General features: G+C 53.0%; 3 protein-coding genes across 3 annotated transcripts; 1 reads left to right on the top strand and 2 right to left on the bottom strand.

The window, feature by feature from the left end:
* Positions 1-4145: 4145 nt before the first annotated feature.
* On the top strand, positions 4146-5712 carry BDZ83DRAFT_588564 (mannosyltransferase; the record flags this gene model as incomplete). Its single annotated transcript, XM_060506147.1, has 2 exons — positions 4146-5035; positions 5289-5712. The coding sequence occupies 2 exons, from the start codon at positions 4146-4148 to the stop codon at positions 5710-5712; spliced, it is 1314 nt and encodes a 437-aa protein (XP_060360083.1).
* Positions 5713-7103: 1391 nt separating this feature from the next.
* Positions 7104-7727, bottom strand: BDZ83DRAFT_796203 (uncharacterized protein; the record flags this gene model as incomplete). Its single annotated transcript, XM_060515860.1, has 1 exon — positions 7104-7727. The coding sequence occupies one exon, from the start codon at positions 7725-7727 to the stop codon at positions 7104-7106; it is 624 nt and encodes a 207-aa protein (XP_060360082.1).
* Positions 7728-8272: 545 nt separating this feature from the next.
* BDZ83DRAFT_723184 (C4-dicarboxylate transporter/malic acid transporter) lies at positions 8273-9706 on the bottom strand (the record flags this gene model as incomplete). Its single annotated transcript, XM_060512531.1, has 3 exons — positions 8273-9362; positions 9447-9624; positions 9682-9706. 3 exons carry the CDS (start codon positions 9704-9706, stop codon positions 8273-8275), a joined length of 1293 nt encoding a protein of 430 aa, XP_060360081.1.
* Between the last annotated feature and the right edge of the window lie 2137 nt (positions 9707-11843).

The following is an 11843-nucleotide window of genomic DNA, read 5'->3' as shown; positions in this document are numbered from 1 at the left end:
TGACGTGTTGGGCGAGATGGCTGTTGGTGTCCCCGGACGGCAAAGCTGGTTTAGGTGGTCAAGATCACCTCTGACGCTCTAGCGCTCTGGTTCTTGAATCTCGTCTTTCGACTGCACTGAATAAGTTGACTAGATAGGAGGAACTGATGCGGCGAATTGTCTTGCCAATGTTGCACCAAGGAAAATAGCCGGGACAGGTTCAGATGCCTAGTTCGTGCCTAGATAGATCATAGACAAACAAGAGGGACAGCTTGGCTCGACTAGGTAGGTAGATACCGGTATTGCTGCATCCTGCGAGATGGTAAAGGCGCATGGCAGTCTCGGATTTGGGTCTGCAAGATTGGCGGCGGTGCTTCAGTGTTGATTGATTCGTTCAGTCGTCGAACGAGATGGCGCGATGCAACACCAACGCCTCTATATCGATCGTCGAGTAGCAACAGTCCATTCCAAGACAATTCAAGATATGGAATAGCGGTGAGATCCAAAATCCCAGGATACATAGCTACCGTACCTATTCGGGCATTGTCTCCTTCGAGTGCCCAAAGGACGTCCTGTATGTTTGGAAGGAGCAGTGTGAGTTCCCCGCATCGACATCATAAAGCTGTGTGACGGTTGCGAGATTGTCGCCGGCAGAGTTGCAAATCGGCCCAGGCATCAATGGGTCGGGCGGTGATGGGCATGACGATCACTGAAGCCGGTGCTCAGCGGCCAGCCCAGCGATTGGATCCTTCGCTATTACCTCACTCGAGATTGCGGATGATGCTCCATGTCATCGTTGGCTTCCGCAAGCGAGTGCGGCTGTAAGGTAAGGTCAGCACCAGGCACAACGTACCGCCATGATCTCCATTCCCCGGTACGAGAACCTGGGGTCACTTGACAACATCAGCGCCCTATTGCAGAGGGATTGGTGTCACGAAGCCAAGGTCCCAGATAAGGTATTCGGAGCTCCTTGGCTGCCACAGTGCAAACCCCAAGCTGTGATACCTGACCACCTTGGACTGAGCAGCATGCGTCCTTACGCAGTCGATGTTGCTGTAGAGAGGACTGTGTGGCTTGCAGTGCCCTGTAGCTTCTTCTAAGTGCCCGCCCTATGAGAATATCATTACCGTACCTTACTATGAAGTACCTAGGCAAGGCTTGCTATCTGAACGGGCACGAATGCAGTCAACAAGGAAATGAAGGTCAGGGGTCCAGACGCAACAGCCAATCCGGTGGCTGCCAGCGATGCCGAACGGACGCGGGTTGACAGTCTGGTGACAGTTTCTCAAGGGCGAAGGGTCCTCCTGGGTGCGAAGCTTAGAGGAAAAGTCGGAGACTGGCTGTGTCTGTTGGTGGTGTCAGCAGCAACGTTCAGGGCCGCCCGTATTAGAGTTGAGCACTATTCTCCCAGAGGTCAGACGAAGACACCTGAACGTGCTGGATCTGAGAACAAGATTGGAGGGGTTCGTCATCCTGCTGTGTTTTGTCGTAGGTATCCGTAGTGAGTTCTGTGCTTGAAGGGCGCAGGGGAAGCCATGTGAAACAAAGCAAACAACAACTTCTCAGCCTCTCAACCTTCCCTTTGGCCGCCACAGGCCAAGTCCCAGCTCCGGGTGCTCACGGCCGGTTCCGGCTGCGAATTGCCTGTTGTGGTGGGCTTATGTAAATGCAAGGCGCACATGACTTTCAGCTTCGGCTCGCAAACTGGATGGAACGTTCACGTAATCTGCTCTACCCAAAGTACCTTGGTATCTCATAGTGAAATCCAACTTTTGGAATGACCCGACCTGCCTGTACTTCCTCGAAGAAGCCGTGCGAGACTGCGAGCCTAAGTGAGAAAGGAAGCGAGGACGGCACGACGGGAAAGGGTTAAGGAAAGCGAGGGCGGAGGAACGGCGCAGTGGTGCTTTCCGCTCCGATGCCGATCTGCCAATGAGCCGGGGCCGACCTGCCTTGCTGGACGGAATGTCACCTTCCCACCTTCTTTCCCAATTTTGGTTCTTTCCCACAACAAACATGTCACCATGTCACCATGTCACCTTTGGATGTCAACCTCCAATCTGTCAGGCACATCCTCATAGCCCTATTCCTCCGTAACACCGAAGCAGTTACAGATACGCACCTTATGCAGATGCGCCTGATACATTTCAGGGTATGTAGATGTGAATGATGGTCTTAGTCACATGCATCTTGTCCCCTTCCCTTCCCTTTCCTTTTCCTTTCCCTGCGTAAGCAACTAAAGGTGAGGTAATGCCTAACTTGCATTTGCACATGCTTCAAGCCGCCACCCATCTAAACGACCACTCAACTTGTGAAAGCGTGGGCTGGGTCGGTTGAATCTTGGTAAACCTAACGTCGAGTGACAAAAAAGGAATCTGGACCAGCCGCCAGCCCGCCCACCTCCACCCGTCTGCATACCGTGCCGGCTGGAGTGCAGCGGATCTACCGGGACTTGGCTCATTGGACAAATTTGAGCCTTTTCCAACCCAACCTAAGTCATTGAAAACAATGCTGGTGGCTGCTCGTCTGCATCCATGGCCGGGTCTTTTTCCTGTTGGACCCTCGTCCAGTCACTTCGGTCTGCACGATGGATCGATGGCTGCATGTTCATGCCTACCTAGTACTCCGTCTTGGGCGTACTGAGACCACCTTCAGTCCGCATATGGCGGTAAGCAGATGCAGCAACAACAGATAACTGATAGATTAGATAAGTAGACATCAGATCAAGGAGACAGGCCAGTATCTAGCCAGCCTCATCCTCCCTTGAACCAATGGCCCGGCACATGCAAGGTCGGTCTTGGCACGCATCCCGCTGCCATACCTGGACTGGGCTGTGTAGGCTTTTGAGCAATGAGCGTCTACTACTCCGTACGGACGAGGTGCTCTTCATTTTACTCTTGTCAAGCTGGAATGCACTCGATGGAAACTCGGGGGAGGAGAAACACGGGGCGGCAAATTCAGGGGATGAAGCTCTCCTGTAAGAGGTTCCAACTTCCCCCATTGCCCACGGGTGGCCCTGGACGAGCCCTGGACGAGCCCTGTTCAGTGGAACCTGGTCCGAGACTTCGCCACACCTTCATCGCACACTGATCCTGATGCGGCCAAAGTCCACCAAACTTGTGCTCACTGCGGCGTGGGCTGAGCGGTCTGCTCCCTTCAAGGAGCTTTCTAAGCGGGCTCTCCGCTGTTCAATGCCCTGGAGCCCTGGACTACACACCGGCTCTCCACTGCTGCGGAGAGGAGCACAGGTGGTAAAGGAGGCTGGAATCGAAGGGGGGGGGGCACTGGGTTCCGCTAATTGCAATCCTGGTAACCAGGTACGGGCGACATGGTCTTGGAGTTTTGACTCCCGGTCCATCTTCAAGCCTTGATAGCCAGGTGGACACTGGCATCCGCAATCAACGGCGGCTCGTCCCATGGAGACGGGTGCTTGGAACGCTTCGAGAAGAAAAGAAAAAAACAGAAAGGGCTGAAAAAATGGAGGAAGAAATTTTCGTCTCGCCCACATCGTCAACATTTAGATCGGATCGAGACCCGCTCGCATTGTACTGACCCCGAACTCCGCCTCGGCGGGATGTCTTCTTAGGTTCTCCGTAAAGTCTTTCGAATGGAAGATACAGGATTGCCTACCTAAGGTATCCGGCCCTAGGTTCGCTCCTACCTAGTCAGTGGTGTAATTAGCCAAAGCATCAATGCTGAACAGAGAGAAGAAAGGAAAAAGCAATTCGAACCCAAAGGGGGGTTCAATGGTCTGTGCGTTCTCGTCGCACACCGAGTCACCGATGACCGGCTGCTCACCGAGGTCACTCGGCGATTGCAATTGGCCACAGTTGCTTCCGTCCGTCCCGGCGCGGCTAAAGCTCTCACTCCATTCAACCTCGCCTCAAGTCCTCTCGTCCAACGTGACAAACGGCAGCGTCAAGGTAAAGGCAACGCCAGCCAAGGGTTCATCCACAACTACCACTACCACCACTGCAGTCAAACTTTGTCTTTCCTCTCAGAGTTTCCCTGTAGTGGAGCTCTTGCCACTCCTTTTATCCGTTGTCAGCTTGTGGTTGTTACAAATCCCGCCGCCTTGGCACTTCGCGGACCTTCACTCGCGCCCGGAATCGCGGCATCTCCCGCTCCTCGACCTCATCTCGACTTTGCCCGACGTCATCACAATCATGTTCTCCCGCCATGACTCTCAACCCCGTCAGACTTTGATCACCGCTTTCATTGCCTGGAAGGCCCTCCTACTGGCCATCGCCCTCGGCAGCGCTGTGGCGCCATCTTACGATACTTCGACGACGTTGATGCTCCAGCGTAATGAGTCCGACATCTCTCTCGTCACCCGCCTGACGCGCTGGGACGCTCTCTACTTCACTCAGTCCGCCAGACGTGGCTACGTGTTCGAGCAGGAGTGGGCTTTTAACGCTGGTCTGCCTCTCGTCGTCTCGGGCCTGATCCGGGTCGCGCGCCTGTTTGGCTTCGAGGGCGATGGGACCGGCGCACTAGAAGCTGCCTTCAGCATCGTGGTCGCTCATGTAGCCCATCTATTCGCCGCTCTCATGCTGTACGAGTTGACCATCAAGCTCTTTTCTCGACCTCGATTGGCATTTCTGTCCACCTTGCTGCACATCTTGTCTCCGGCTGGCCTATTCCTCTCGGCACCCTACGCAGAGAGTCTTTGCGCCTTCTTCTCTTTCGCCGGCTACTACGTCCTCGCATCGGCATCAACCTCCACCAAGGGGTCGATTTCATGGGTCACAGCTCAGGTCCTGGCCGGCGCCATCTTTGGTCTCGCGACGGCCTCTCGGTCAAACGGCCTCCTAAACGGCCTCCCCTTCGCCGTCGAGTGTCTAATGATCCTACCCCCGCTGCTGGCCAGCCCTACGAGCTTGAACAACATTGCGGCTCTGTTTGGTTCTGTCACAGGCGGGCTCCTCGTGGCAACGGGGTCCGTTGTACCACAAGCGCTTGCTTGGCTGCGATACTGTTCCGGCGCATCCGAGGCGCGCGCATGGTGTCAGCGGACCGTGCCCAGCATCTATTCTTTTGTACAGGAACATTACTGGTATGTACTCCTCGCGCTTCACCGTCATTTTCTCTCTTTGAGAGATGAAAATTCCTCTCCAGCCCTACACTAGCCATGGGTCTGTTTATCGTTGGGTCACCCCCCTTCCTCCCTGCTTCTCTCCCTCGGGCCCCTTCAAGTGCTTGAGTCGGTACTTGCGGAGATTTGAGGTGGGATCTGGGTTTTGTGGGATCGTGAATGTCACTTGGTTCCTTTAGATTCTGTTCTCGCTTGCTAATCTTGGACCACGCAGGGGCGTTGGCTTGTTCCGTTATTGGACGCTATCGAACGTTCCTCTGTTCATTCTTGCCGCGCCGGTGCTGGGACTGCTCATGGTGTCCGGGTGGGAGGTCATCAACAGGCCTTCGGGGTTGGCGCGGAGTCCGACGGCGGAGAAGCAGCAGCAAGGGCAGAGTGGCACGACGTCGGTTTTGGTGGGCTCCATGGCCGCTGCCCAACTCCTGCTTGCCGCCTTGGCGATCACGACGTACCATGTCCAGATCATCACTAGGATCGCCTCCGGGTATGCGGTGTGGTACTGGTGGGTTGCCGGCTGTCTGCTGGACGACGGCGCCAACGGCAAGAGACGGGACATTGGCGGCAAAGTTGTCATGTTTTCGGTAATGTACGCCATGATTCAGGGTGTATTGTTTGCGTCGTTTCTACCGCCTGCGTGAGATACCCCGGGTTCTGCCGCTGCGGCGCATGGATCTCGGTTCAACCTGTTCATCATGTTGAATAAACTTTTCTTCTGACATCGAGTCCCATGACGGGGGGACCTTCTGATTCCAACGCCATTCACTGGATATGGGATGATGACCAAGAATGTCGGCTACTTCGGATAGCCTAGAAAGCTCATGGACCCTTATCTGGACCCTGGCTTTTGCTGGCAGGTAAGCCAAGCAAACCTAAAGCCTTGTGCATGAGGTGTAGTCGAAGCAATGTGACTCAAGCATGAAGAGTGATGTCATGCTTCCCAAGGTCGGTTGACGTCTCTATCATGTTCATGCCATCTATATACCCACAACGTTTGTGTTCCAGGGAAGCTCAGGGTCTATGATCGTGATGAAAGGCTGATATGGGACGACTACCGATGACTACTCCATCATCCAACTGACCCAAGTCACGGGGCACCTTGCGATGGCTTAATCTGTTTTTGTGCCTCTTTCTAGCATCAAAGTAAGTACGAGAGAAGGACTGCAGACTCCAGTAGGGGTGACCTCCTGACTATGCTTCAATCGTAGCCTATTGAAATGCTCTGAAATCATCAGTTGTGAACACATAATTCTCAGTCTACTTTTTGGAAAGTTCCGAGTCGATGGTCCATCGATCAAATGATCTAAGCAAGTCTTAGTTGAGAATACAGCACAACATTAGTTGTGATGATCTACACAGATTGGATTCCACAGGCTTGATATTTGGGCTGGATGCCTTGGTGTTGAAATGCAGCGTACCTCCGACGGCATGGCGAATATCGTGGAACCTCACACACTCTTCAAGAAAGGAGTTTCGGCATTGTAATTTGTAGCTGTTCGTTCTTCATTCGACTTGTTGAGCAACAACTTATCACAATCACAAAATAACAAGTAGGGAACAAAGCCTCTTGTGCGTAGTTCATTTTATTCCTGACCTAGATGTTCATTCTGGGCAGAAGAACGATAAAAACACGATAATTATTATATCCCGATGGCGTTTTCATGATTACTAGGCATAATCAGCATGGGTTCATTCGCTCTTGAAACTGAGAAAGAACAGGAACTTATAAGCCCCCATCCATGAGCGTGCGTTGCCATATCTCCAGCCCTCGACTCTCTCCAGTGCTCATCTCCTAGCTGAGACTCGGATCGATGACGGTCATCTGTGATTTTAGATGCATCCTCTAACAGAAAAATGGTTACTACATATGTGTGAACAATATGAACGAGGCGAGCAGTGCATATGCTAACAGAAAAGCTGTTCTCATGAGATCTGGTTAGGTCCAATGACAACCCCTCTACTGAAGAGCCTTTTTCTTAAGCAGTATGAGGTACGCTGAGGTGCGAGAAACCCTCTCCGTCTTGAAGGTAAATTATTTTCCCAAGCGAGCTTTCTTGCGCTCGATATCACGGTCTCGGCGGAGGACGTCATCGAATTGGTGGGCTTCCAGCCAAAGGGGCAGGGAAAAGGACGTGGAATCGATAAGGGGATCAGCCTGGCCGACGACGAATTTGATAATTCGGATATCCTCGTCATCCTCACTGACCGCTGCGTTGTTGCAGAAAATGTACTTGGAACGGTCAGCAACGTAACCTTCGGTACGCGCCAAATAGTTTACCACCGCTTGGTATCGATAAACAGGATTGAAGAAGCCTGTCATCTGAAGGAAGATGCAAAGCTCGTTACCGGTCATGGGAAGAACCTGCTGATGATTGCCAACGACCAGGCGAATAGCGAAGGCGATACGCTGTTTGGGATCGTTGACTACGGAGTTGATGACCTCGTACTTGAAGCCGTCGGGATTCTGACGAGAGTAGCATACGACGGAGGCGCCGAAGTGATCAGGGAGCGGTCCTGGGAATTGCAAAGCGCCGTGCCAGATGAAGCATTTCTCAACTTCCCACTTGACCTTGGCTTTGGCGCAGTTGGTAATCACGTACGCAAAGTCAGAGGTTGGTGTGGTTGGGTAAGGGTAGAGAGAGCCTGGGGTGGCCATTGTTCCTCTGTGTGAGGATGCCGTATTGAATGAGGAGAAGGTATGTATGTTTTCTTGGGTTGGTGATGGAAGGAGCCTGCCTCAATTTCAGAAGGCGAAAAGATTTGTCAAGAGGTGTTCAAAAGAGGCGTGTATTCATTAGGGCTTAAAATGCCTCACTACCTTATCTCATCGGTGTATATATTCACCTACGTATACGTGCGTGCGCGATATTTCAGAAGTCATCGTCTTCGAGCTGGGCTACTGATTTCACTGTCTGTATTGACACAAGGTTCATTGTCCGACTTTAGAAGGCCATGAGCATATGGAACACCAACAACAAACAGCTGAATGTACATGTACTTTTATCATTGGTCTTAAAGCTACTATCTAAAGATACAGGAAGGCCTGATGATGAAGGCTGAGGGTATAGGGTCTAAAGTAGGTATGAGTAGGTCATTAGCAAGACGAGTAGGCTCTAAAGTTGCCACACCGTCTTCATTAGGATTAAATGTGAACCTGAAAGTAGTGTCCACAGACAACGGACACTTTGTGAAACACATCGCTTAGTCGCTGTCCTCGTCCCGGCCTGGCCAAACGAGCTTTCTCCTGATGACGGCACGGGCACAGCAAAAGCCAACGAACAGCCAAACGGCGACCAGCGCAAGGGTGAACACCGTGGCTAACCACAACAAGCCCTCGTTGCCGAAAGCCTCGCCTATGCGGATGGTGGCAATGGTGAAGCCGACGTTGGGGAATACGAAACTCCACCAACTGAGGTGGAAGGAGTGATCAGGCATGCCGAACATTGTAGAGAGACAGGCGGAAGAGAAGAACCAGAACGACAGGCCCCACAGGAAGACGGCGGTAAAGAGAGCCACGGCCCTTACGGCGAAAGCGACGGTGCCTGGATTCTCCATGCCGTACAGGTAAGCCGCTTCGCGGAGGGAATCGGAGATGATGGATCCCTCGGAGGCGATGAGCCGGGGCACGTTGGCGCCCATGGCTACCAAGGCTGCAGCGGTGAAACTCGGCGGTCCGACTGCGATAAACATACCGGGGCGTTGGACCGGGAGACCAATGGTCATGAGCCTGGACAAATACGTCGCGTACATGAAAGCCGAGACGAGGAAGCCCAGCCCCTGAGCCGCGAGACCTGCGCCCAGCATAGCAGCGGCTTGATTTGGCGGCTGCGAGGAGGCCATGAAGCCAGCTAGCGTACCTGACAGCATGACGGGAAAGATGGGCAGAATCCAGGCCGGAGTCATGCTATCTAGTGACAGTCTTCTGCGGCCGGTGAAGAGGAGGTGGTACATGCCGACGGAGGCGAAGAAGGTGACCACGAGGTAGATCCAGAAGCACACTCTCAAGGTGACGATGAGCCATGGACCACATTTCGGAACAGCGTAGTGTTGAATATTGGAAAGGGCGGCAGCGATGGATAGGAAGAAGGTCGGGATGAAGAGCGATTCTGAAGGGTGCGTGATAGCTTTTGCTGGCGTCTTTCGGAAGAAGGTAAAGCGGAGGCAAAGGGCCAACGTGATGAGGAAGATGAGAACGATGTCGAGGAGGAAGACAACAAGGCCTATCGTGTCGAGACCGGGGAAGCGGTGCGGAGTCTCAGCGAGGAGGAGGGCGATGCCGCCTGTTGACATGCTGTGTGGGAGGTGTCAGTGAAGGGTTTTAGGCCGGTAAGCCAGCGTGGGAAGCCTTCGGCTCGGGACGCGGCATAAGACATACGTTAGGGTGTACCATGCAAAAGTGAAATGATGGATGCGTTCGCGCAGAGAGACCTTTTCCAGAAGGGTGTTGGTTCTGCTCTTTGTGCGGGAGAGGGTGGCCATGAGGGCATTCTGAGGCGGCTCGTCTGAGATTTGGCCCTCGTCCCTGGTCCGGGTCGAGGCCTTGGAGACGACATCTGCGATATTGTGTGAGTACATAAGACAGAGTATGAGAGTGAAAGAATCGGACTGACTTGAGGGTTCGTCGGCGGCAGCCATTATGATGGACTTGACATGAGTCAAATGAGTCTTGTGAGTTTCTCTTGATGAGATTGATGAATTGTGAGAATCGACTGATTGTTTCTTTGATGCAACTTTTGGACGCGATTCCTTGTTCGAGGTTCCTGGCGCTCGGTTGATCGACGTCACTGTACTTTAGCAACCGATGGGGATGGCTCTACATTAAATTTAGAGTCTGCAGCAGATGAGTCAGCCAACCTTTGCTGTGGTTCCAGCCTACGGGTCACGCCAACGTGTCGGTACTGGAGTGATGAGAAAAGGGGGCGGTCGTATGATTTGAGTATTTTTGGGCTTTTGTTCCTGGGATTCAAACCGGCTGGTCACTGCTCGGCGGGAATAACGAACCATACGTAAGGCAAGAGAGGATGAACAGCGGTCTGGAAAATTCTTGATCGGCAGGGCCGAATTGAGGCCGGGCAACGGTTCGATACGGAGGCGGCGAGCTAGGAAGGTACTGCCGGCGTGGCGCCGTGCCATCGGGTCTTGGGGGTCTTGGACGGACGGGGGCAAGGGTGCATTCCAACGATTTCTTAGGGAATAGACCGATATCGTCGTGTGTATATCTCAGCTCTGAAATGAGGAGACTAAGAGGGGATGGTCTCATCTCATCTTTGGTACCAGTAGAGACATTGCCTTTTTCTCAGTCTCCCATCACGAATGGCCGTCCATAGATGTGAAGTAAGTATAGTAGGTACTAGGTTGTCCGTCTTTGAAGACCACGTGAGTTGGGACGTTCCTCGCATGAACAGCCTTAACCTTGAGTGTTGGCAGAGGCGAAATTGTCATGCAGGGGCATAGTGGTCATCGAATGCTTAAAATCTGGAGAATTCGGCATTTCTCGTGACTTGATCAACAAGGGACGATAATCGACCGGACACATTGTGCCTGCTCAGCTCCTAGACCCTGAAGGCTGAGGGAGCGGCAGCAAGATCTTGACGCGCATGCTGGAAATCTTGTCCCACGGAAATTGTCGCGTGGATAGGGCTAAGGAATGGATGTGTCCAGGCCCTGAATTGATGGTTTGCAGGACGCAGGCAGACGAGACACATCGCAGCCGCCAATCCATGTGACAGAGTTCAGACGCAAAATTGGAATCAATCACTGTGAGAGTGAAACACGGCTGCTTCTGGTAGCTCAAGCGTATTGAGAGTGAGCACGTAGAGATGGAGTGGATGATTGCGTCTTCCGAGTGCCGCCTTCGGCGAGCTGAAAGAGACAAGAAGCGCATTGACCTGGCCAATGTCTATGATGCTCACAGCAGTGGTAGCAAGAGCCAGGAGGGCAGCGAGTACGGATAGATGTGGCGCGAATGGCCTGCAGACAGACAGGCCTAGGTCGGGCCGGGAGCACTCGGCCGGTTCCCCGCCGTGGCCGCCTGTGGGCAGATATCGTCTGGTCGAGCATGACTAATGAGCGGATGGGCATTCGAGAAGTTGGTGAATGGTGCTTGGCTGCTCCTCAGGTCGAGGCTGTTGGCCGCGAAGCGGTGCCAATACTCGGTATAATTGTGACCATGACAGGCTGCTTGATGCTTGCCTACCGATTGGTGCAGGTGAATTTCGACGAGGATAGTCACGTAGACCAGGGTAGCAATGCAGGTTGCCGACACGATGGCAGAATGCTGGAACGCGTGGTTTGTGCTTTTTTGCAGGGCCGCAGCCGTATCCGTAACGTGAGAAAGATGGAAGGCGACGGGTTGGCGTTGGTGGCGTTGACTGTGTCGGAGAAGTCGATGAGCATGATGAGATACGACGGAGTGTAGTATGGATACTTGAGTTCGAAGAAAAGAAGCGACCAGATCAGATATCGAGGAGCCGTAATAAGGTCTTGAAGTAGGCGAGGTGGTCCGTAGTTATGATGCTGTGACATGTGAGCAATCAGGTTGTTTATGCGTCTGTTCTCTCCTCTGGCGTAGCGCTAGTGCAGCGAGGCAACATCGTGTCTACCAGTGAGTCTTGGCTGGACATGCTGCGGCACAGTCTGCATACGTAGTTTGATGAGATGCAATTGAGGCGTCGTGGTTGTGTTGGTGCGAGAAGTTTGTCTTCCTTGGTTGTAATTAAGTGGTGTTGATATTGCCCCCATGGTCCATCTTCTCATTCAAGGCTCGCGGCAG

The sequence above is a fragment of the Colletotrichum acutatum genome (assembly GCF_030867785.1).
Source record: "Colletotrichum acutatum strain CBS 112980 chromosome Unknown BDZ83scaffold_128, whole genome shotgun sequence".
In the NCBI taxonomy this organism is placed as follows: domain Eukaryota; kingdom Fungi; phylum Ascomycota; class Sordariomycetes; order Glomerellales; family Glomerellaceae; genus Colletotrichum; species Colletotrichum acutatum.
The sequence above is the reverse complement of the archived record's forward strand: the minus strand, read 5'-3'. Positions and strand labels throughout refer to the sequence as shown.